This window comes from Macaca mulatta, chromosome X (assembly GCF_049350105.2).
Source record: "Macaca mulatta isolate MMU2019108-1 chromosome X, T2T-MMU8v2.0, whole genome shotgun sequence".
Lineage (NCBI taxonomy): Eukaryota > Metazoa > Chordata > Mammalia > Primates > Cercopithecidae > Macaca > Macaca mulatta.
In genome coordinates this window covers 46,611,481-46,636,318 of record NC_133426.1, presented here as the reverse complement: position 1 = coordinate 46,636,318, position 24,838 = coordinate 46,611,481, and the positions used below count along the sequence as shown (strand labels likewise).

General features: G+C 44.9%; 1 protein-coding gene and 1 long non-coding RNA gene across 2 annotated transcripts; one reads left to right on the top strand and one right to left on the bottom strand.

Moving 5' to 3' along the window:
* Positions 1-334: 334 nt before the first annotated feature.
* On the bottom strand, positions 335-24,829 carry CHST7 (carbohydrate sulfotransferase 7). The gene is given in 2 exon segments (NM_001265790.1): positions 335-481; positions 23,170-24,829. A coding segment is annotated over 1 exon segment (1,461 nt). The 5' UTR covers positions 24,662-24,829; the 3' UTR covers positions 335-481; positions 23,170-23,200.
* LOC144338584 (uncharacterized) lies at positions 3,219-6,046 on the top strand. Its single transcript, XR_013412825.1, has 2 exons — positions 3,219-3,775; positions 5,877-6,046. It is a non-coding gene; the product is annotated as an uncharacterized LOC144338584 (long non-coding RNA).
* Positions 24,830-24,838: the final 9 nt, after the last annotated feature.

The window sequence follows — 24,838 nt, the reverse complement described above, 5'->3', positions numbered from 1 at the left end:
CTATTTGAAGGACAGCCGGATGAGTCAGGTTAAAAACAATACTGCCCAGACCTATTATTTGATATTAAGTAATTTAATCAAGATAGACAGGACTGCAGTTGGCCCTTATTCACATTGATGTTTTCGTCCAGACACCTGCTGATGTGAAATGGTACCAAATCACATCTCTTCTTTGTTGTGAGGACGCCTTGTTGAAATGAAATGGCTCCAGCAGTGGCAGGTTCAGCCTGGGAACTTAAGCTCTTCCTATTTTACGGCCATAAATATCCACATTGCACTGTCACTTCCTTACTGGAAACTTCATCTCAACCAATGCATCTGTCATTATTGAACAGCTCATGATATTCCTGCTCAGCAGAATTGCACAGCAGTTGGTAGCAAGTCAACTCCCAGAGTCTGACAGTGTGACAGATTGCCTCCACAGCGCTGCTTCTCCAGTGCTGAGGCAGCATGCCGAGTGCCCTGGTTCATGGTGACTGACCTGGAAGGGAAGGAACAAAGGATGTCTGAACTTCAGAACACAGAAATCCCCAGAAAGAAAGTCTGTTGGACCCTGACAACATAAGTCCTTTTAAATCAGAAACCTATCATCTTCCAAACCCATACCGAATCAGTATCAATCATTTCTGGTTTGTGAAGACAGACCAGGAGAAAACGACCCAAGAGGTCATTGGGTGAGGGTGAAGATGGGAAAAATCTGAGGGGCCTCTGTTAGCATGGCTGTGCTTTCTGTAGCTGCTGTTGTGGAGCACCTGCTGAGGAGAACAGGGCTTTCTGGAACCTTCTGGGTAGCGTGTGGGAGGAATTGGGATTGAAGTCATACCTTTAGGCACCAACCATGTACCCATCCATTCTTCACTCATGTACCAGTTCATATGTGCAAAATGTCAACAGCAACTGACAATTCTATACAACTGAGGCTGTAGATAGGCAGTGAGTCCAGCTTTCTACCTTTTTGGCACCTGAACTTTTTCTTCTTTCATTTAAACACATTGCTTGTGTCACTCTACGTGAGCAGTGGAAAGTGGGCTGACTCCAGTGTGTCTGTACTAGTCCTGTCACCAGTTTCTTGCTCTCCTGTGATCCTTCCTCTGATCCTGGATGTGTACCAAATTTGACATTTTCTAATGGAGTGAAACTGTCCATCAGCTTAATAGAACTACTGATGCAAAGTTTGGGAAAGGCAGTTTCAAGATGATTTAAAATGTGCAATAAAGAGTCACACTAAGCATTAAGGAAAAGCTAATTTCATAAATGCTTTGAGGCCTTTCTATAAGTCTTTTTTTTTTTTTTTTTTTTTTTTTTTTTTTTTTTTTTGAGACGGAGTCTCACTCATGCCCAGGCTAGAGTACAGTGGCATGATCTAAGCTCACTGCAACCTCCACCTCCTGAGTTCAAGCAATTCTCCTGCCTTAGCCTCCTGAGTAGCTGGGATTACAGGCGTGCACCGCCACACCTGGCTAATTTTTTGTATTTTTAGTAGAGACAGGGTTTCACCATGTTGGCAAGGCTGGTCTCGAACTCCTGACCTCAAGTGATCCACCTGCCTTGGCCTCCCAAAGTGCTGAGATTACTGGCATGAGCCACTGTGCCCCGCCTCTTTCTATAAATCTTTAGTATTTTGCTAGTACACGTTTCATTAAAGGGCTATATATGCAAAGTGACCCCCAAACTCAGAAGGGGCTGAGAAACCAAAGAAGGAGGCAGAGAAGTCCAGCTTGTCATCACAGGATGATTTTATCGGGGAACTTATGGACAGAAGTATGGTCTTGAGCAGCTACAAAGCAGGTAGATCTCCACGCCATTAGCCCCCACCCCCAGACCCAGGGATTATATACCAAAGGAAAAGGTACACGTGCTTCAGAGGAAATGAGTAGCAGTTTGATCTAAGAGCAGAATTTATGGTAAGGATGTGCTCTTACACAAGGAACAATAGATGAACTGGAAATCTCAGAGGCATTCCTGGAACCAAGGTTAATCACAAGTCAACATGGTGGGTTAGCATCCAAGATGGAGTTACTTTAGCCTCCACACAGGTTACTTACATAAAGAAAGAGACACCATGTCAAATTTCAGTCTTTAATAAAAACCAATTTCCAGATGGGCCAACTTTTTTTTTTTTTTTAAAGACAGAGTCTAGCTCTGTCACACAGGCTGGAGTGCAGTGGTGTGATCTCGGCTCACTGCAATCTCCACCTCCCGGGTTCAAGCGATTCTCGTGCCTCAGCGTCCCGAATAGCTAGGATTACAGGCATGCACCACCACGCCCAGCTAAGTTTTGTATTTTTAGTAGAGACAGGGTTTCACCATGTTGGCCAGGCTGGTATCGAACTCCTGACCCCAGGTGATCTGCCTGCCTCAGCCTCCCAAAGTGCTAGGATTACAGATGTGAGCCACTGCGCCTAGCCAGATGGGCTGACTTCTAGTTGACAAGATGGAATCATGCACTTCTCCTTATTCCTCCCACAAAGTGTATAACTAAAAACTCCAAATATTATGTATAAAACAAAGATAAGAGTCTGAAGGGTGGAGAGAAGAAGGCCGACTGACTGGGAACTGAGGAATACCGTGACCCTGAGTTTTCTTTCTGCCGCCTCTATATCCTGAATGTTGTGTGCTAAAGAAGCCAGCAAGCCAGAAATGCCAATTGTGAGAGACACACACAAAAAGGCCCTGAAAAAAGCCTGTTACCTCTAGCCAAAGGATAGGAAAAGGTTCACTCTAAAAAGACAGAAACCAAGCAAAAAAAAAAAAAAAAAAATTCCCCTCTCCTGTGAGCAAAGCCCTAGTGGGAAGCCAGGATCTCTGGACTGCCACCTTGACCTGGCAGTAACCAGGTGATGTGCCCCTTTCTCCACCAGTGTGGTGTCAGTGGAGGCCTGCTAAAATAGAAGATTTAAGTAACATTTGGAGATTCATAAGATAATTCTCCCAGTGTCCAGGACAATACAAAGAGCACTTGTCAAACCAAGAACCAGGGAAATGTCAGCTTGAATGAGAGAAGACAACTAATACATACCAACACTGAGATGACACAGATGTTGAAATTATCTGAAACAGATTTTAAGTGGCAATCATAAACATCCTCAATTAGCCATTACAAACACACTTGAAACAAATGAAAAAATTGAAATTCTCAGTGAAGAAATACAGTTTTTTAAAAAGCTACCAAATGGAAATTGTAGAACTGTAAAATACAATCATGAAAATTTGAAAAACTCACTGGATGGGCTCAATAGCAGAATAGAGATGATAGAGTAAGGACTTAGTGAAACTAAAAATAGAACAATAGAAATTATCCAATCTGAACAACAGAAAATAGAGTTAAAAAAAGATAAACAGAGCCTCAGGGGCCTGAGGAACCATAATAAATGATCTATCATGCATGTCATCGAAGTTCCAGAAAAAGAGACTGAAAAACTACTTGAAATATGGCTGAAAATTTCCCAAATTGGCAGAAGACATAAATTTACAGATTCAAGAACTTGAGCAAACCCCAAAGAAGAAAAACTCAAAGAAATCTACACCAAGCCATGGCATACTCAAACTTCAGAAAAGCAAAAACAAAGAAAAAAATCCTGAAGGCAACTAGAGAGAAATGACACATTAATTATGGGAACAACAATATGAATGCCAACGGATTTTGTATCTGAAAGCATGGGGGTCAGAAGGAAGTGACACGACAGTTTTCAAGTGCTGAAAGAAAATATCTGCCAATCCAGATTTTTCTTTTTCCTTTTTTTTTGGACAGAGTCTCATTGTCGCCCAGGCTGGAGTGCAGTGGCGTGATCTCGGCTCACTGCAACCTCCGCCTACTGGGTTCAAATGATTCTCGTTCCTTGGTCTTCCGAGTAACTGGATTATAGGCACCCGCCACCACACCCAGCTAATTTTTGTATTTTTAGTAGAGACGGGGTTTCACCATGTTGGCCAGGCTGGACTTGAACTCCTGACCTCAAGTGATCCACCTGCCTTGGCCTCCCAAAGTGCTGGGATTACAGGCGTGAGCCACAGTGCCCAGCCTCGATCCAGATTTCTATATCCCATGATAATATCCTTCAGGAATGAAGGTGAAATAAGACATTTTCACATGAAAGAAAACTAAGATAATTTTTATCAATAGAACTTTTATAAAAGAATTGCTAAAGTTCTTCCCCAGAGAAAGGAAATGATAAAAGGAGGCTTGAAATATCACACATGAAGAAAGAACAACGGAAAAGGTAAAATATGATAAATTTAATAGACTATTCTCTTGAGTGTTTAAAATTATTTTTGATGGTTGAGGCAAAGTAACATTGTATGATATGGTTCTCAATATATGTAGAGAAAATTTTTAAGAGGCTATTTAAGGGGCAGGATAAAGGAACCTAAATGGAGATTAGTTTTCTACATTTCACTGGAGGTAGTAAGATGTTGACACCAGTAGACTGTGATAAGTTATGTATAATTCAAAGAAACCGCTAAAATAAGCATACAAAGAGATACACTCAAAAACACTACAGATAAAATGAAATTCTAAAAAATGCTCAAGTAACTCAAAGGAAGATAGGAAAAGGAAAACAAAGGAATAAAAAACAGAGGGAACAAACAGAAATCAAATTGAAGTCCCAAAATATCAATAATTAGATTAAATATAAATGGTTTAAATATATAAACTAAAAGAGATTGGCAAAATGGATTTAAAAACATTACTATTAATTTCTAATGCAATGAGGTAGGTTGAAAGTAAAAGGCTGAAAAGGATACGCCATACAAACAATCAAAAGAAAGGAAGAGTAGCTATATTAATATTAGATAAAGCAGACTTCAGAGCAAAGAAAATTACCAAGGACAAAGAAGAATGTTACATAAGGTTTAAAGAGTCAATCTACAAACAAGACATAGCAATCCTAAATATGTACAGAGCAAATAGCAGAGTTTCAAATTTCCTGAAGCAAAAACTGAAAGAACAGAAAGAAGAAATGGACAAGTCTATATTTATAGTTGAAAACTTCAACACCATTCTTTCAACAAATGATAGACTCACTAGATAGAAAGTCAGTAAGGATACAGAAAGACTGAACAGTAACATCAACCAATAGAATTGAACTGACATTTATAGAACATTCCACCTATTAACAGTAGAATACGCATTATTTTTAGGCATACATGGAACATTCACAACATGAACCTATCCTGGTCCACAAAACAAATCTGAACAAATGTTTTAAAAACTGAAATAATAATAATAAATTAAATAACCATAGTGTAATCAAACTAGAAGTCAATAACAGAATGATAGCAGGAAATTATCCAGAAATTTTAAAATTAAAGAACATACTTAAACATAATTCATTGAAAATAAAACCATATTGAATGAAAATGCAACATCAAAATTTGTGAAGCTGAGAAAAATGCGTAACACTAGATACATGAGAAAGAAAGAAAGATCTCAAATCAATAATTTACGTACTTACCTCAAGAAACTGGATGATTTTTTTAAAAACCCAAAACAAGCAGAAGTAAGGAAATAATTAAGATAAAAGGAGAAATCAGTAAAACTGAAAACAAAAACAATCAAGAAAATATAATGAAACAAAAAGCCGGTACGTTGAAAAGATCAAAAAACCTCTATCAGCCAGGTATGGTGGCTCATGCCTGTAATCCCAGCACTTTGGAAAGCCAAGGCAGGTAGATCACTTGAGGCCAGGAGTTCGAGACCAGCCTGGCCAACATGGCAAAACCCTGTCTCTACAAAAAATACAAAAAGTAGCTGGGTGTGGTGACGAGCACTTGTAGTCCCAACTACTTGGGAGGCTGAGGCAGGAGAATTGCTCGAACCCGGAAGGCGGGTGAACTGAGATTGCATCACTGAACTCCAGCCTGGGCAATGGGAGTAAGACCCTGTCTCAAAACAAAACAAAAAAACAAAACAAACAAACAAACAAAAAACTTCTATCAAGACTGACAACAGAAAAAGAGAAGACAAACATTACCAGTATCAACAATGAAACAGGGGTTCTCGCTACAGACATTAAAAGGCCAAAAAAAAAATTACTAAAAACAACATCCATTAATTTGACAATTTAGATGAAATGGACCAATTCCTCAAAAAGCAAACTACTATAACTCACCCAATATGAAACAGGTCATTTGAAAAGTCCTATAACTACTAAAAAATTGAATCGTTAAAAGACTCTTGAAAAATAAATCTTGTTCATGTCCTTTGCAGGGACACGGATGAAGTGGGAAACCATCATTCTCAGCAAACTAATACAGGAACAGAAAACCAAACAGCACATGTTCTCACTCATAAGTTGGGGCTGAACAATGAGAACAGATAGACACAGGGAGGGGAACATCACACACCGGGGCCTGTTGAGGTGTTGAGGGGGTGGGGGGCAGTGGGAGGGAGAGCATTAGGACAAATACCTAATGCATGCGGGACTTAAAACCTAGATGATGAGTTGATGGGTGCAACGAACCATCATGGCACATGTATACCTATGTAACAAACCTGCATGTTCTGCACGTGTATCCCAGAACTTAAAGTAAAATCAAAGTAAAAAGATATATTTTTTAAAAAAACAAATCTTGGCCAGGCGCAGTGGCTCACACCTGTAATCTCAGCACTTTGGGAGGCTGAGGCGGGCAGATCACTTGAGGTTAGGAGTTCCAGACCAGCCTGGCCAACATGGTGAAACCTCGTTTCTACTAAAAATACAAAAACTAGCTGGGTGTGGTGACGCACCCCTGTAATCCCAGCTACCCTGGAGGCTGAGGCAGGAGAATCACTTGAACCCAGGAGGTGGAGGTTGCAGTGAGCTGAGATTGCACCACTGTACTCCAACCTGGGCGACAGAGTGAGACTCCATCTCAAAAAAATAAAATAAAAATAAAATGAAATATAGTGACAATACCAAATACTGTGAGGATGCAGAAAAATTTGATCTTTCAGACATTGTTGGTGGGAACATAGAAGGGTACAGCTGCTCTGGGCAACAGTTTGGTAGTTTCTCATAAAACTAAACACACACTTCCACACGATCCAGCAATTGCATTTCTGGACATTCATCCTAAAGAAATGAAAATTTATGTCCACACAAAAACCCATACACAAATATTCATAGTAGTTCTATTTGTAATAGCCAAAAACTGAAAACAATCCAAATGTCCTTCAATGAGTGAAGGGTTAAACAAACTGGTACAACCATACCATGGAATATTACTCAGCAATGAAAAAGAACAAACTATTATTAAACAAGACAACCTGGATGAATCTCCAGAGGATTACAACTGAGTGAAAAACGCCAATCTCAAAAGGTTAAATATTATATAATTCCATCTATATAACATTATTGAAATAACACAATTCTAGAGATGGAGAACAGATTAGTGTTTGCCAGTGAAAGGGGTGGGACAGGGTAGGGTATGTAATGATAATGAGGGTAGCACAAGAGAGTTTTTTTGTGTTGATGGACTAGCTCTGTGTCTTGATTGTAGTGGTGTTTACACAAATCTATATATAATACAATTACACAGATCTATACACACACATACACACAAAATGAGTACACGGAAAAACTGCTGAAAATTGAAAAAGGTCTGTTGTTAGATCTCACCAGTGTCAATTTCCTGGTGTTGATATTGATCTACATATAAGGTGTTCCTTTGGGGGAAGCTATGTGAAGGGTACACTGGACCTCTTGTGCTGTTTTTGCAACTTCCTGTGAGTATATTATTTCTGCAGTGGCATGATCATAGCTCACTGCAATCTCAAACTCCTGGGTTCAAGTGATCCTCCCACCTCAGCCTCCCGAGTAGCTAAGACTACAGGCACACCCAGCTAATTTTTTATTTTTTGTAGAGACGGGATGCCCTTATGTTGCCTAGGCTGGTCTTGAATTCCTGGGCCCAAGCAATCCTCCCACCTTGGCTTCCCTAAGTGCTAGAATTAAAGGCATCAGCCACCACACTCGGCCTATATAATTATTTCAAAATAAAAAGTAAAAAAAAAAAAAAAAAAAATCTATGGCATTGTTTCTTTGTGCAATGTGTTGAGCTCTTCACTTGGGTTGCTTTAAAGACCCAGAAACAAACTTGGCAGTAACTCAGGATGATTTTGTCAATGACTTAACCAAGTGCTAAATGTTGCCAGGTCAGATCCCATTTCCCAACAAACTTAAAGAGAGTACTACCAGCCCAACCTCTGTACCCATAAGCAATCTTTTATATCCTTTTATTAAAAATCTTTGTATCTACCCAAAAGGCTGCTTTTCATGCAGGTTTATATTTTTTATTGAATCGCTGGCAGTACAAGGTGAGGGGAGGAGAGATGTGTGCTCTGAAAGAACTATTGCTGCTGCCGGGGTATCTGAAGAACTTAAATGAAGTACCGCTAATTCAGGCAGGGCGACCTCACAAGGCCCTTTCTTTCTGCATACTAGGAATGGGTTCCTATCCCCCCATGTTGGCCTCTAGTTCCTGAATGTCCCTGAACTAGGTCAGGGATGCTTATATATCTTCCAGTTCTGACGTACACCTTCATGAGACCTGTAGCTCCCAAGTAGACCCTAAGTAAACTATTGGCTAATTTCCTACCATTTCTCAATATTTTTGGTTGTGTTTAAAACATAAACATGTCCATGAATTCTTAGTGTGATGTTTCCTCAAACTCTTAAGTCCCCAGTATCTTAAATAGAGGATTAAGAATTTAATTCACTCTTTTTTTTCTTTTTCTTTCTTTTTTTTTTTTTTTTTTTGAGACAGTCTCTCTCTGTCACCCAGGCTGGAGTGCAGGGGCACGATCTCGGCTCACTGCAGCCTCTACCTCCGAGGTTCAAGCAATTCTCTGGCCTCAGCCTCCCGAGTAGCTGGGATTACAGGTGCCCGCCACCACACCTGGCTAATTTTTGTATTTTTAGTAGAGACGGGGTTTCACTATGTTGACCAGGCTGGTCTCAAACTCTTGACCACAGGTAATCTGCCCACCTTGGCCTCCCAAAGTGCGGGAATTACAGGCATAAGCACAAGGATTAAGAATTTAATTCACGCCGGGCGCGGTGGCTCAAGCCTGTAATCCCAGCACTTTGGGAGGCGGAGACGGGCGGATCACGAGGTCAGGAGTTCGAGACCATCCTGGCTAACACGGTGAAACCCCGTCTCTACTAAAAAAAATACAAAAAGCTAGCCGGACGAGGTGGCGGGCGCCTGTAGTCCCAGCTACTCGGGAGGCTGAGGCAGGAGAATGGCGTAAACCCGGGAGGCGGAGCTTGCAGTGAGCTGAGATCCGGCCACCGCACTCCAGCCCAGGCGACAGGCGAGACTCCGTCTCAAAAAAAAAAAAAAAGAAGAATTTAATTCACTCTTAATCCAGATCCCAACTCTTCTTAATATTATGGGGCCCTGTTCATATGGAGCAATGAAATATTCATCTTTGGGTTAATATTTAGAATCCAAACCCTCAGTTTACCAGCCAGCTGCAGTTACCAAGTAGCTAGTTTTGTCCTTTTTTTCAGCTGCTAGATGTCTGACAAGGAAAAATTAAATTTTAAGCTGCTAAACTTCTTGGTTACAGCTGTTTCCACTTGCCCAGAATCTGGGGAGAATAAAAATGTTTGCTACTCTCTGTATCACCTGAAACAATCATAGACCCTTCTGTTTATTCCTAAGTCAGAACTATTTAAAGACTTATCCTGTAGTAATAGAAAATTCATAATAAAGAAACTGTCTTCATGCAGTTAATCTCAAGAATTACAAAGGTTTTTATACACCATTGTTTTGAAAAGCACGCATAAAAGGTTTTTTGTAAAAAAAATATGTGACATTGAAGTGTGAGGTCATTCCTCAATATTCAAATAATTCAAGAATTGGCTTTCACTTAAAAAAAAAAAAAAGCATGGGTTATTTATTTAAAGATTGAAAGTCATACTCCAATGAGTTGGGTGTAATTTTATCTCCTTTGCTACAGTTCCCTTCAGTGTTTAAATGACCAGCCAGGCCCTAAATGCAGCTGGTTGACCTACTAATAGCCTTATTGCCATCAAAGGGAAACTTCATTCTGGGTTCATTCTGGGTCTATGGAGCCTGAATTGCAAGCAGTTGGTTCAGCTGAGGCTCCTGGGGCTACAGCAGAATAACTCAGGAAGACACGCTTTTAGCATTTTAATCATACTTTCTTCAATCTTTGAAGCCGGGAAGGGGGAGGGGGATGAATCAACTTCCTGCTGGCTTTAAAGTTAGAGAACAGAAGATTCAAGCAAATGAACTTGCAACCGGCTCTAGCTCTCTGAGTGGCCTTCCTGTGCCCCCCATTTCAGGTCAGGTAATGAGCCGAGGGCCTCCCAAATGAATCTGGGAACTTGCACGGGGACCTCATTTCTACTCCTTGAATTGCGTTTGTCAATTTGGGCCTGCTTTTCTTCCTTTCAAGTTTTTCTTGGTCTTGCCTCCAGAACGTACATGCCTGTGACTGGACTCCGAGGTATCCTGTCCCTGCCCACACACTTGCGCCAGGTGAGGCACCCTGGGTTGACCACCAAAACTCCTTCACAGATGCTAAAAGTTGGTGCTGGCGCTTAGCACTTGAGAGAGCTGAGATTTCCGGGTATTCAGCAGCTCCTGTTATCACCGGCTGGATGACTTTCCAGCCTATTGTAACAGCCTTCCTCCTGGACCACCTCCAGAACAAATGGGCTGAGGAAGGGCTTGAGCATCTTTTGCAAGGGCTGTGTCCTTATGGGGTCTTCTCCCAGCATCCTAAACTGAAACCACACTTTGTGGATGATGTTAATATCTAAGCTTATCTGTTAACCCAGGTTAAGCTTTCTTAACCTTCCTGTTTTCACTTCAAATTAGCAACTACAGTGCCAAGGAAAACGGAAATGAGTGACAATGTTTACAACAATAGCACCATTAAGTTGTTTTTTAAGGGAGCTGCTTAGGGATCATGTTAAAATAATATTTGAAATAGCAGAAATCTCGAAGTACACTCCCTCATTGTGACTCCAAAGCAAAATGTAATAGGAGACATTTAGTTTGCTAATATAACTGTACCCCTAGATAGCCTGGAAACGTACTTTGAACAGCATTAAGTGTTATTCATAATTTCCAGACGTTTAATCTGAAAAATATATGTGACAGTGGCATGGGGTGCTAGTTATTTATACTTGCACTAGTCAATAACAGTTTCAGTGGTATTCAACTTGAAACAACTCTCCACTCAGGTTTAAAAAGAAACAGGCCGAGTCAAAACAAAACAAAAACAAAAAGACAAAAGTCTGGACTGGGGAGTGAGGGGAGAAACTAGTACTTGCCTGGACTTGGATGGCCCCAGTGGAGAGCTGAAGAGACACACACTCCCGCCGTTACCTCCCACCGTGGGAGGAATTCAATGTAAAATCTGAATCCATGTGAGTCATTCAAGCCCATAGTCAGCCAGTACAAAGATTAAATGGGCATTATTTTTCCTCTTACTCTAGAAAAGAATAAGGTAATAACATCTCTCCAGTTTTATGATACCCACACCCCAGCTAAAAATTTCCCAAACTTTTGAGCTCACTTGAGAACACATCGATGCACACCAAACCAGTATTCATAAAACTTGTAAACAGCTGAGTTTGCCTAGTTGACTTTTGTTTTTTCCTTTCATTGAGCTCCTCCAAGATATAAATTTAGTTGGCATACCTAATTGCTTTTGTGAGTAAAGTTGCTCCCAACTCCAATAAAGGAACTGACTCAGTATTTGATAATATATATTTGGACAGGTCACCTGCAGATGTTTGCGATCCACTGAGGGTGGAAGGGATTTGGGAGAGCACAGAGCTGGAAGTGACCTGGAGCTTAGATCTGCAATTCAGGCTGCCATTTGGTCCCCAGGGTTTATCAGTCAAATGAGCAGCTGAAGTGTCCCTACCCCTACACTGGGACTACCCAGGAAGGCTCATTCTCTGCCCTTGATCAGTTTTAAGATTCCCAGGTTAGAATGGCTAGTCAGTGTACAGAATCTATGGACCAGCCAAACTCTAGCTCATCACTGCAGGTATCTCTCCCTACAGAGTGAGGCCGTATGTTTGTTCCACCCTTTCCTAGCCTTTCTTGTCCATGGTCTTGTTGGAGTCAAGTGGCTCCATGGCCTAGAGCAGGTTCGTGTTGGCATAGGACATTGGATCATGGAGGCCAGTCTACAGGATTGCTGGAGATTGCCGCACCTAGGATCAAGACAAGGATCTTTCCTGAGCTCAGATATTTCTCTTCCCCTTTGACTGTTGAAAAATAAAAATGGCTGGGTGTGGTGACTCACCCCTCTAATCCCAGCACTTTGGGAGGCCAAGGCCGGCGGATTACTTGTCAGGAGGTCGAGACCAGCCTGGCCAACATGGGGAAACCCTGTCTCTACTGAAAATACAAAAGAAAATAGCCAGGCATGGTGGCAGGTGCCTGTAGTTCCAGATAGTCTGGAGGCCGAAGCACGAGAATCGCCTGAACTCAGGAGGCACAGGTTGCATTAAGCCAATATCACGCCACTGCACTCCAGCCTGGGCAACACAGCAAGACTCCATCTCAAAAATAAATAAATACATAAATACGTAAATAAATATGAAGTAAAATTATTTTAAAAGGCACTCAATAATGTTAGGAATTTTGTTATTCTTTGTGAGGGATGTGTACGTTTTGGCCAATCATCTCATTTTTGCAAAATTGCCCTCTGTAATTCCTAGCAGCTAGAAAATGGTGGGCCAGGAGTGGTGGGTCACCCCTGTAATCCCAGCACTTTGGGAAGCCAAGGTGGGCGGACGACCTGAGGTCAGTAATTCGAGACCAGCCTGGCCAACGTGGTGAAACCACGTCTCTACTAAAAATATAAATATTAGCCGGGCATGGTGGTGCACGCCTGTAGTCCCAGCTACTCCGGAGGCTGAGGCACAAGAATTGCTTAAACCCGGGAGGCAGAGGTTGCAGCGAGCCCAGATCACGCCACTGCACTCCAGCCAGGGCAACAGAGTAAGACTGTCTCAAAAAAAAAAAAAAAAAAAGAAAGAAAGAAAAGAAAAGAAAAAAGAAAAGAAAGAGAAAGTAGGAGGGTGCAGAAAGACAACAAACAGGAAATTTTTTGTTGTTGTTTGCAGAGCCTGAAAAATGTATTGTATTCCTTTATTACATCCATGTTAGTGATATTCTTTATTATAGCAAGAGACAGATCTACTCCTCTTACTTCTAAAATCTGTATATTTAACACATGTCAGTTCTTGGCTGGTTGCCAGTTGGCCCTATTTTTAAAATATGTTGATTTAAGCATTTTTGGCTTGCTGTTCCTATAATTTCTCTGAGGCAGTAAAGAGTCCTTTTTGAGAAAGTATGGTGTCAGTCATGGGAAAAGTGACCTCAAAGCTCTGGTACAATTTTTCCTAATGTCTACCTTATCTGTCTGGATATAATGACTTCTTCAATTAGCCTCTGAGTTCCCTCCTAAAGCTGCTTATAACTTTCCTCACTTCATCGTCTTTACTGAAGAACTCACAGTCTTGATCATGGCTGCATTCCGCATGCCTTACAAAGCTTTCTGTGATGTTCTATTTCAGGGCAGAACTACACGCTTCAGACCTTCAGTTAGGTTGGCTTCCTGGTCTCCAACCTGCTGGATACCATGACCCAATGATATTAATCAAACAAGCACTCCCTCTAGGCATTTGGATTTCAGGCCAGACTTCTACTTCTTACTGGACTACTGGCCCAGAGAGTACCCTGCATCTTCAGGGCACTTTTTTTTCTTACTTTTTTTTTTTTTTTTTTTTTTTGAGACAAAGTTTCATTCTTGTTGCCCAGGCTGGAGTGCAATGGTGCGATCTCAGCTCACCAAAACCTCCGCCTCCTGGGTTCAAGCGATTCTCCTGCCTCAGCCTCCCGAGTAGCTGGGATTATAGGCATGTGCCACCACGCCCGGCTAATTTTATATATATATATATATATATTTTTTTTTTTTTTTTTGAGACGGAGTCTTGCTCTGTTGCCCAGGCTGGAGTGCAGTGGCGTGATCTCGGCTCACTGCAAGCTCCGCCTCCCAGGTTCACATCATTCTCCTGCCTCAGCCTCCCGAGTAGCTGGGACTACAAGCGCCCGCTAATTTTTTGTATTTTCGGTAGAGACGGGGTTTCACCATGTTAGCCAGGATGGTCTCGATCTCCTGACCTCGTGATCCGCCCACCTCGGCCTCCCAAAGTGCTGGGATTACAGGCTTGAGCCACCGCGCCCGGCCTAATTTTATATTTTTAGTAGTGGCGGTGTTTCTCCATGTTGGTCAGGCTGGTCTTGAACTCCCGACCTCAGGTGATCTGCCTGCCTTGGCCTCCCAAAGTGCTGGGATTACAGGTGTGAGACACTGCGCCCAGCCAAGGCACCTTTTAACACTCCAGAAAGGGCTTCGATTCCATAAGCAAAACGTGTCTACCTCAGTGGCTATTCTCAGAATGTGACTCTACAGCAAAGTTCTTCCTGTTCCCGTCCATTTCATGGGAGGGGAATCTGCTGGCACAGAATATAGTCATCATTGAAATCAAATGTGGTGGCCCTCTTTCACAGCCTCTTAATCTCTGAATTTAAAAATATTCACCATCAGAAGAACTGGAAGTCATTACGTTAAGTGAAATAAGCCAGGCACAGAAAGACAAATATTGCATGTTTTCACTCAGATGTGAGCTAAAAAAGTTGATCCCACGGAGGTAGAGAATAGAATGGTGATCACCAGAAGGCTGGAAAGGGTGCAGGGGTTGGCGTGGAGACAGATTGGTTAAATGGGTATGAACATACAGTTAGCTAGAAGAAGTTCTAAGTTCAATAGCAAAGTAGGGTGACTACAGTTAACAACAATATATGGTGTATTTCAAAATAGCCAGGAGAGAGGACTTGAAATCTTCCTAACACATAAAAATTATAAACACTCGAGGTTATGGGCACCCCAAATACCCTGACTTGATCATTACACACTGTACCTGTAACAAAAAAATCACATGTACTCCATAAACATGTACAAATATGTATCCATAACAAAATTTAAAAAATATTTATCATCAGCTGATGCTCTAATTTATTCTCAGCATCCAGCAGGGTGGTCTTAATTATGAACCAGGTCAGCTGCAGAAAATGTCAGACCTGGCCACTGGCTTGGTGCCAGGGTGCCAAGGGGGTTGGGGAGCAAAGCTGAAGGATTCCAATTAGAGACACATCGCTGAGCTCCACAACTTTTCTCCAATTAAAACTGCTTCCTATTCAATTCCCAAACAGTTCCCACTTGCCTGTGTACTTGAATTCGAGCCAGAGCTGTTTCTTAGTCCCTACTATTCTTATCTTATACTGCACCTCAGCAGAAATGTCCCTTTCAATAGAGCAAGCTCCTTTTATTTCCACTATGAAGCAAGAGGCTGAGGAGCCAGGAGACCTCACAAACAGAGGGCTTCATTTATTAGTCACCTTGTTCAGCTGGAAAATCAGACACAAAAAAAGCGAGGCCAGTTTAGTTTTTTTTTGTTTCATTCTTTTCTGGCCCGTTCATGCTGAGGGCAGGCTGAGACAAAGCATACTGAAGAATGTTAAACCAGCTGTTTGTAAATGTTTCTCAAAAGCATCACTCCCAACTATTTATATTACATTTGTATTCATGGGAAGAAAATCTCTGCCAAGACTTTAAAAAAAAAAAAAACCCTCTTAGAAAACTGTCTGAATCCTGCCTCAAAAACTGCAAATGGGCATTTCTGCCCTTCCCCTGCTGAGACCACAAACAGGGCTCTCAGGAATATAGAGAAAATGTATGAATGGTTAAACCTTATTTAAAATCAGCCTGATTTCCCCAGTGATAGGGTCCCCAAATTGTTGATGCTCGAGTCAATAGGTACAATCCCCTGCAACAGTACCAGAAGACGGCCACCAGAACAAGAACCTTGATGTCCTGTGGAAGTGTGGTTTTTCTAAAGGGATAATTTTTGTAGCACAATGTATCCATTTCTTCAAAATAATCACAAAAATAACACTCTCCAAATACATGTGGACTGTAGAAGGGCTAAGAAGTTGACTTCATCTTGGTGTTTTAGTGACTACAACCCAAAGTATGAGGCCATCACTCATCATCAGAGATGAACTGTAGGGTCAGAGAGAGCCAGGATGCCAGCGGCAAGAATTTTCCACTCATCAAACTGGCCAAGATGAAAAAATGAAATCAAATCCATGTTGTTGAAAGTCTGGGAAACAGAAGCTCCAAGAAATTGCTGGTGGTAGTGAATGCTGGCTGGCTTTGAAGAACATTACCTCTCAAAATGTACAAAGCATATACCTTTTGCTATATAAGGTCACTCTGCTATAGGAATTTTTCTGACAGATACACTCACATGTATGCAAATACAAGGACCCTACTAGAAATGCAATGAAATAGAGCACCAAACTATAACAACTAAATGCCCTACAGTATGGAACCAGGAACTACTTAAATATGTTATAATACATTCCTACCATGAAATACAATATAGCTATTAAAAAGAAGATGAAACGGGAAGATTTCCAAAGCAATAAGTGAAAAAAGTGCAGAACAATACATAGAGTTCAATCCCATTTGTGTATATTTTTCTGCTGGAATTTGTATAAAACATTTCTAGACATATACCACAAGAAATGTTGTGGCTGCTTCTAGGAAGTGAGACTGGCAGGTATTTTATAAACTTCTATCCTGTTAAATTCTATTTTCAGCCGGGCGCAGTGACTCACACCTGTAATCCCAGCACTTTGGGAGTCTGAGGCAGGCAGATCGCCTGAGGTCAGGAGTTCGAGACCAGCCTGACCAACACGGAGAAACCCTGTCTCTACTAAAAATACAAAATTAGCTGGGCGTGGTGGTGCATGCCTGTAATCCCAGCCACTCGGGAGGCTGAGGCAGGAGAATTGCTTGAACCCAGGAGTTGGAGGTTGTGGTGAGCCGAGATCATGCCATTGCACTCCAGCCTGGGCAACAAGAGCGAAAGTCTGCTTCGAAAAAAAAAAAAAAATTATATTTTTACTACATGCTTATATTATTTCTACAATTTTTTTTTTTTTTTTTTTTTGAGACAGAGTCTCACTCTGTCGCCCAGGCTAGAGTGCAGTGACGCGATCTCAGCTCACTGCAACCTTCGCTGCCTCCCGGGTTCAAGCAATTCTCGTGCCTCAGCCTCCTGAGTAGCTGGGATTACAGGCACGTGCCACCATGCCCAGCAAATTTTTGTATTTTTAGTAGATGTAGGGTTTCACCATGTTGGTCAGGCTGGTCTCAAACTCCTGACCTCGTGATCCACCTGCCTCAGCCTCCCAAAGTGCTGGGATTACAGGCATGAGCCACTGCACCCCGCCCTTATTTAATTTATTATTATTATTATTATTACTATTATTAGGAGACAGAGTCTGGCTCTATCCCCCAGGCTGGAGTGCAATGGCGCAATCTCAGCTCACTGCAACCTTTGCCTCCAGGGTTCAAGTGATTCTTCTGCCTCAGCCTCCTGAGTAGCTGGGACTACAGGTGCCCGCCACCACGCCCGGCTAATATTTGTATTTTTAGTAGAGACGGGGTTTCACTATGTTGCTCAGGCTGATCTCGAACTCCTGACCTCAAGTGATCTACCCACCTCAGCCTCCCAAAGTGCTGAGATTACAGGTATGGGCCACCACGCCTGGCCTGGAAATCCTTTTAATTTGACTTCCTCTTCTTATTGGTAAGAACACTAAAGCTGAAAAGGTTTAGGGACTTGCCAAAGGTCAATTAAGTAGTAACTAGGAGAGGCAGGCCCTGATGCCTGGGTTCCCATGCCAAAATTCAAAAACTGACTTCATATAGAAAGCAAGGAACGACTGTTACTACTTTATGTCCACCCTTGCTTTGTAGGACCAGCCTCCTTCCCTGTTCACTCATCAGACTTGACAGGTCTTGACTTTTCCTTAACACCATATCCATCAGCTGAGGGGTCCTGCCAGGGAAGGCAGGCCCAAATGGGAGCTCCGAGAATGCCTTGATCAAAGGTAGCATTAACCTCACAAGGCGCAATAATGATTTGGACATGGATGTGTTTTGAAAAATTGTTCACACCTTATTGCAGCCCTGCTACTCAGGTACCTATAAATGTGCACACACACATGCACGTGCACACACACACACCATCCTAACTTCCAGTTCTCTGGCTCAAACCTAGCACCCAGGTTGATATTCTATTAGGAGTCTGAAGAAATTTTATTGAATGAGAAATTCTATATAGAAGCAATGTTTCAAAAATGCCCATTCTGGGCCGGGTGCGGTGGCTCACGACTGTAATCCCAGCATTTTGGGAGGCCGAGGTGGGTGGATCACGAGGTCAAGAGATCGAGACCATCCTGGCCAACATGATGAAACCCCATCTCTACTAAAAATACAAAAAAATTAGCTGGGCATGATGGCACGCACCTGTAGTCCCAGCTACTCGGGAGGCTGAGGCAAGAGAATTGCTTGAACCTGGGAGACAGAGGTTGCAGTGGGCCGAGATTGCACCACTGCACTCCAGCTTGGCAACAGAGCAAGACTCCGTCTCAAAAAAAAAAAAAAAAAAAAAAAGCCCATTCTTTAGCAGTCTGTGTGTAAGCAACAGCTTCACTTTTCAGTGATATTTGTTTATGTTTTGAGACAGGATCTCGCTCTGTCATCCAGGCTAGAGTGCAGTGGCACGATCATAGCTCATTGCAGCCTCGACTTCTTGGGCTCAAGCGATCCTCCTACCTCACCCTCTCAAGTAGCTGGGACTACAGATGTGCGCCATTACCCCCAGCTAGTTTTTAAAAAATTGTGGAGAAGGTGGGGGGTTGTCTCGCTATGTTGCCTAAGCTGGTCTTGAACTCCTGGCCTCAAGCGATCTTCCCACCTCAGCCTCCCAAAGTGCTGGGATTACAGGTGTGAGCTACTGCACCTGGCCTCAGTGATATTTATACATAAGCCTATATAAAATGTTTAGGGCTCAGTTTCCTGATTAAAATAGAAGGACTTTCAAAATGATTTGGTGGTGGTTGATCATTTCTTTTTCTGTTTACATGATTTCCTTAGAAAGAAAGCTTCCCAATTGTTAGGGTTCAAATTACAGGGTGTTTGCATTCTTTCCTAATTTCTTTCAAAGGATACATACGTCATGTCAAGGGCAAAGATCAAGGTGCCTTAAGTGCCTAGCGGGGTGAAACCTTGGGACCTACCAAGGGCAGACATTAAACGGAGACATACTGAAAAGGATAGGATAGCACATCAGTCTGTTCAGAACAGTGGTGGATAGTGTACAATGATGGATTATTAGATAATGAGCTACAGACAACAAAGCATTTGAAGGCACGTGAGAGGGTTATAAATGGACCCGTGTATAATTGAGGACATTTTCCCCTTTCCATAATAACACTCTACATCTGCTTGGCACTTCATAGCTCCAAGTTCTTTCACATAAATTACTGTAGCAAGCAGTTCAGTGCTCATTGACATCCCTTTATTCCCCATCCTGATCTTGTTCCGGTGGCAGCCATCTGGTCCCATCTGGCCCAGGGGATGAACCATGACTGGTCCGAGTCACAGGTTCTCAGCTTTGATTACACAGTAGGATCATCTGGGGAGCTTTTCAAACATCCCAGTGCCTGGGTCTGGGAACTCCACTCCAGACTACTTAAATCAGAATCTCGGGGTGGAGCTCAGGCATTGGCATTTCAAAAAATATAATAAAAAAGCTCCTCAGGTGAATGTAATGTTCAGTCACGGCTGAGAACCGCTGGTCTAAGCCAATCACAATGCTCCCATTCCCTTTCACCAATGATTGGGCTAGGACAGGCTGTGTAACCCAGTTTTAGCTAATGAGATGTAAAGGGAAGTCAGTTGGTAAAGGGGGTTCTGGGAAAGGTTTTATAATTTATCAAGGCTGGGTGCAATGATTCACATCTATAATCCCAGCACTTTGAGAGGCCAAGGCGGGCAGATCGCTTGAGCTCAGGAGTACGAGACTAACCTGAGCAACACAGTGAGAGCCCCCACTCCCCGTCCCATCCCCAATCTTTGCAAAAGAAATTTTTTTTTAATGAGATGGAGTGGTGGTGTGCACCTGACCTGTAGTCCCAGCTACTTGGGAGGCTGAGGTGGGAGGATTGCTTAACCCTGGGAAGTTGAGGCTGCAGTGAGCCATGACACTGCACTCCAGCCTGGGTGACAGAGTGGATGTGGTGGTATGCACCTGTGAGCCCAGCTGCTTGGGAGGCTGAGGTGGGAGGATCACTTGAGCATGGGAGGAGGAAATTGCAGTGAGCCAAGATCACAACACTGAACTCCAGCCTGGGTGACAGAGTGATAGCATCCTCTCAAAAAAAAAAAAAAAAAAAGAGCATGGCAGGAGGAAAAACCCCTCCACCCTTAACCGGCTAGATAGCTTCCTTCCTTTCTGTATTTTAATAACCCTGTGTCATTGTGTGAAGATGTGATGCTTGGAGCTGTGGCTACCATCTTGTGCCAGTGGGAAGATAAGCTGGTGAATAAAAGCCAAGATGTAAAAGAGAGAAAGGGCCTAGGTCCTTGGTGACTTGGTTCAGGGTGCTACGGCCCTCACCCAGACCAGAAAAAACTTCACTGACTCCCTCACTGCCAAATCCTGGCCATTGGGTATGGACCATCCAGAAGTTACTCAGGTTAATTCACATGTGGCCTCTCTCCTCAGTTGAGCCGAGGGCATCCTGAGATGCCCTGTGGGGAGGATGGCTGTAAAGTCATCGGCTTTCCTGTGTAGGCACTGTTGGCAGCTCAGGGATATTTTATTTGTTCAGTGGTTGGGACATATTAGTAATAAAGCTGAGTGTATTTTCCACCTCATACGAGCCTGGCTGGAGTATAGGGGTGCTGCCAGGGAATGCCAAGGCGGGGAGCAGGTGAGGTATAAAAGAAAAGATTATGAACTCTGGAGTCCAACACCAAACACTGTTCCACCTTCACCAGCCCAGGTATGACTTTGGGCAAATTACTTATCTGAGTCTCAGATTCCTCATCTGGAAAACTGGTATAAATAATGATATATGTACAATGCCTAACTCAGTGCATGACACATAGCCCTTTGGTAAGGATCCATCCTCCTCCCTTCTCCTCCTCCCTTCTCTAGAGTAGAGCGTGACAAACTTTTGGAAAACCCATCAGTGTGTCGGCAGTAACGTTATCTTCCTAGGAACCAAGAATACAAGCATTGTAATCAATCCACTGATTGGTGGTAAGTGCCCAATGCGGGACGAAGGACTCAGTCACTAAAGTCTGGAAGAGCCTAAAGCTTGCTCCCAGATGTCCCTGCAGCCCTGCAAAGGAAACCCTGTCGGCCTTCCAAACAGCAACACCAGTGTCTTCCCTCACAGTCACTGTCACCCACACAGACTCTAACTTCCTAGAGGGCAAAGACTGTCCTCTACCCTCCTCTCTATTCTCTTTAATGCTTCACCCCAGCCAGTACTCAAACAGATGTTAGTAAAAATGAAAAAAAAAAAAAAAGCACAAGTTTCTGGGAGATTGTCATGTCTTAAAGCCATAAATGCACAGCATTCGCCCAGGGGAGGAGTTCCCTGAGGCCTGTGAAGAAGGGTTAGGGACAATTACTGTTGCATCTGTAAATACAGGATCAGCAGATGAAAGGATGTTTTTGTTAAGATGTGACAAGTCACCCTGTGCCTTACCTTCCAACACTCTGGATATCAGGAAAGAACACAGACTTCCTAGCAATTACAGAAACTGACTAAGAAAACTATTTGATTACTGGGAGAAAACTTAGTTAGCCAGCTTCTGAAATCACTCTGAAACCCTGGTTCTGTAACAACAACAAAGTCCCTCTTCATTAATATCTTCAACGTTTGTCCTCAGAGCTTCATCTCAGGGGAATGCTGAATTACACTATGAAATAATGAATGGAAACTTAACTCACTTCCGCCCACCCAGCACTGCTTTTCCTCCTCCTCTGGACTGACTGCACAGCGCAGAAGGCGGCACCCTTCCAACTCACACAAAGTTCGGGAAACACACTCCCATGTCACTGACTCCTATGGTCAGCACTGTGCAGAGCAAACCCTTCCCTCAGGCCATACACTGACCCACACAGAACACATCTTGAGACTGTTTCAGCACCACTTTAGCATCTTCAGATATGCAGAGAAAAAAACAAAAATGAAAAAAACAACAACAAAAAGGAGGGGGCAGTGTCTTTTCACAAAGCTCCTCCTGCAGTGACAAACTGCTACTGCCAATTGAAGGCACCATCTGTCAAACGGATGGGGTGGAGTGGGGGACACCCACCCCTGAGGTCTTGTCGACACTAGAGGAAGCTGATGTGAATGGGATATGGTCATATATCCTGCAAACGCCAGCTACAGGGAGAAGGGGGAAGGGAGAGAAGGAGGGGAAGGGGGAGGTGGAGGAAGAGAGGGAGAGGGGAAATGGGAGAGGGAAGGAGGGGGAGGGGAGACAGAGAGGCGCATATGAGCCAGGGGAAAGCAAGTCTATTCACTACACAAGCGCCTGCGACACACAATATGCAAGAAGTGTTGCAAGAGCCGCCTGACTGTGCCTGCATGCTTGGAAACTCAGGAGAAAAGCCCTGGAGCCTGCGCATAAAACAGAGAAGAAAAACGAAACAGAAAGATTAGGGATAGGCAGGGTTAGAATCAACGCCTTTCCACCAAACTCTCTGCTTTTGGCTTTCTCTGTGCCTATAAACACCATTGCAAAGTCTCCTTACAGGACAAACTGGCATCAAGATAACTCCATAATCATCAACCTCAAACGGTTTCCGAAATCCTATACTCCACATGTCAAATCCCAGTCTCACGGTTCATTATGACTATTTCAAGCCTTCTCTACTCTCCTCAGCCCTCTGAAACCTCCTACCTCATACCGGGGAATGGGAGTGCGGAGACCTGGCTTCCACCTCAGTCACGCTTAAATATCCTCTCTCATCTCGGGATCTCCCTCTAAGGAGGCGCAAGGCTAAGCTGGAGATTCCGATGAATCTACCAAATTCTACGAGCAGGACTTTCCCATCCTCTTGAACCTGATCTGACAGGATGGGATCCAGGATGGTACCCTCCCCTCTACACTTCCCATCCCCAGGCCATTCCAGGCTCCCGGAAGACCAGTCCCGGTCCCTGACTTGCCCCGGGCCACCTTACCCGGATCCGTGCCGGGGACAGGGATGGGAGGCTACGTGGCGCTATCGGCATCCATCTCCAGCGGCGTCTCCCCGTCCCTGGGCGGCTCCATGTCGCCCTCCTCTCCGCTGCGAGGGTAGGCAAGCAGACGCATGGCTGGAGCGCAGGCGGCCTCCACCTGGCGCACCTGCTCTCGGCTCAGGCGCTCGCGCCAGGCGTGCACCGCCTCGCGGGCGTCGCGCGCTGACAGGTGGAAGGGCCGGTCGGCGCCATAGGCCGCGCCGCGAGTCATGTTGAGCGCGAAGGCGTCGAGCGCTGCGAGCGCGCGCAGCCCGGAGAAGCGCAGCAGGCGGCGCAGCTGGGCGCGTGGCTGCCGCACCAGGTCCTCATAGCGCAGCCTAAGGTAGCGGCGCCGTAGCCAGGCGGGCGCACCGCGCGCGAAAAGTAGATCCCGCAGCCAGGCTTCGCAGATCACCTCGAGCGCACCGGTCAGGAAGAAATCGGCGCGCGGTGCGGCAGGCAGCGCGCGAGACTGGCCCCCGGGGCGAGCACCCACGCCGTGCGCCAGCAGCACACGGTGGAAGCGGTCGCCTCTCTGGCGGGTGCGCAGCACCTGGATGCTCTCGCGCAGCAGTCCCTGCCTAGACTTGAGGCGCGAGTTGTGCACCGCCCTCGGGTCGCGGAAAAGCTGCACCACCTTCAGGTTGAGGCCTGGGTCACGCAACAGGGGCACCAGCACGCCCAGATCGAGCAGGCGCACGTCCTTGATGACCACCACCGGGTACTTTCGGCACTCGGCCTCCAGGGCGCGTATCGCCACGGGTGGGCAGCTGCGCTCGCAGGCGGTGTCCTCGACGAGGCCCACCTCGGCTCGGGCACGGGGCGCGCCAGGACACAGTGGCGGCGAGCAGATGACCTTGTTAGTCCGCCAGCGGAAGAGGGCGGCCGTGGTAAGATTGGCCGTGTCCGGGGCGCGCGCAGCGGGGTCCCCCGGCGGTGCGTACAGCCGCAGCACGGAGAAGTCGCAGCGGAAGAGCGAACGCAGCATGTCGCGCAGCGCGCCCTGCAGGCTCTCGGCATCGCCCGGATACAGCGCCTGCCATAGATGCCACATAGGCTCATACAAGTAGAAAACGTCCGGGTGCTGGTTAAAGAGTTCGCCCAGGAAGGACGAGCCGGTGCGCCAGGTGGCATGCACGTAGATGTGCTGCTTCTCGCGAGACACCGCCTCCCCGACAGCGCTGCTGAGGTTGCTTGGGGATCGAGGGGACTGGCTCGCGCCCCCTTCCGCGGCGGCCCGCGCCTCTGCGCCCTGCTCGCGTTCGCCGGCCGCCGCCGCCTCCAGGCTCCACACTCCCAGGCTGCGCTGCAGGCCAGGGCAGTGCCCGGCGCCCTTGTCCCCGTCGCGGCCGCCGTCCAGTACGGAGGGGACGAGCAACAGCACCAGCGTGTACAGCACCAACAGCAGCGCGAACTTGCAGTACTCTCGGCGTCGCCGCCGCCGGCCCTTCATCGTTCACCGACCCGCCAGAGTGGGTCGGGCGCCAGTTTTCTCCCGTTCCTCAGAAATCCCGTCCTGGGTCCGCTCCTGTGGCCTCTCCCGGCCCCTGTGTGCCGGGAGGAGCAGAGCCGCGGGGCCGCGCATCCACGAGGGGAAACTTGGAAGGCGGGGGTGCTACTGACTGCGCCC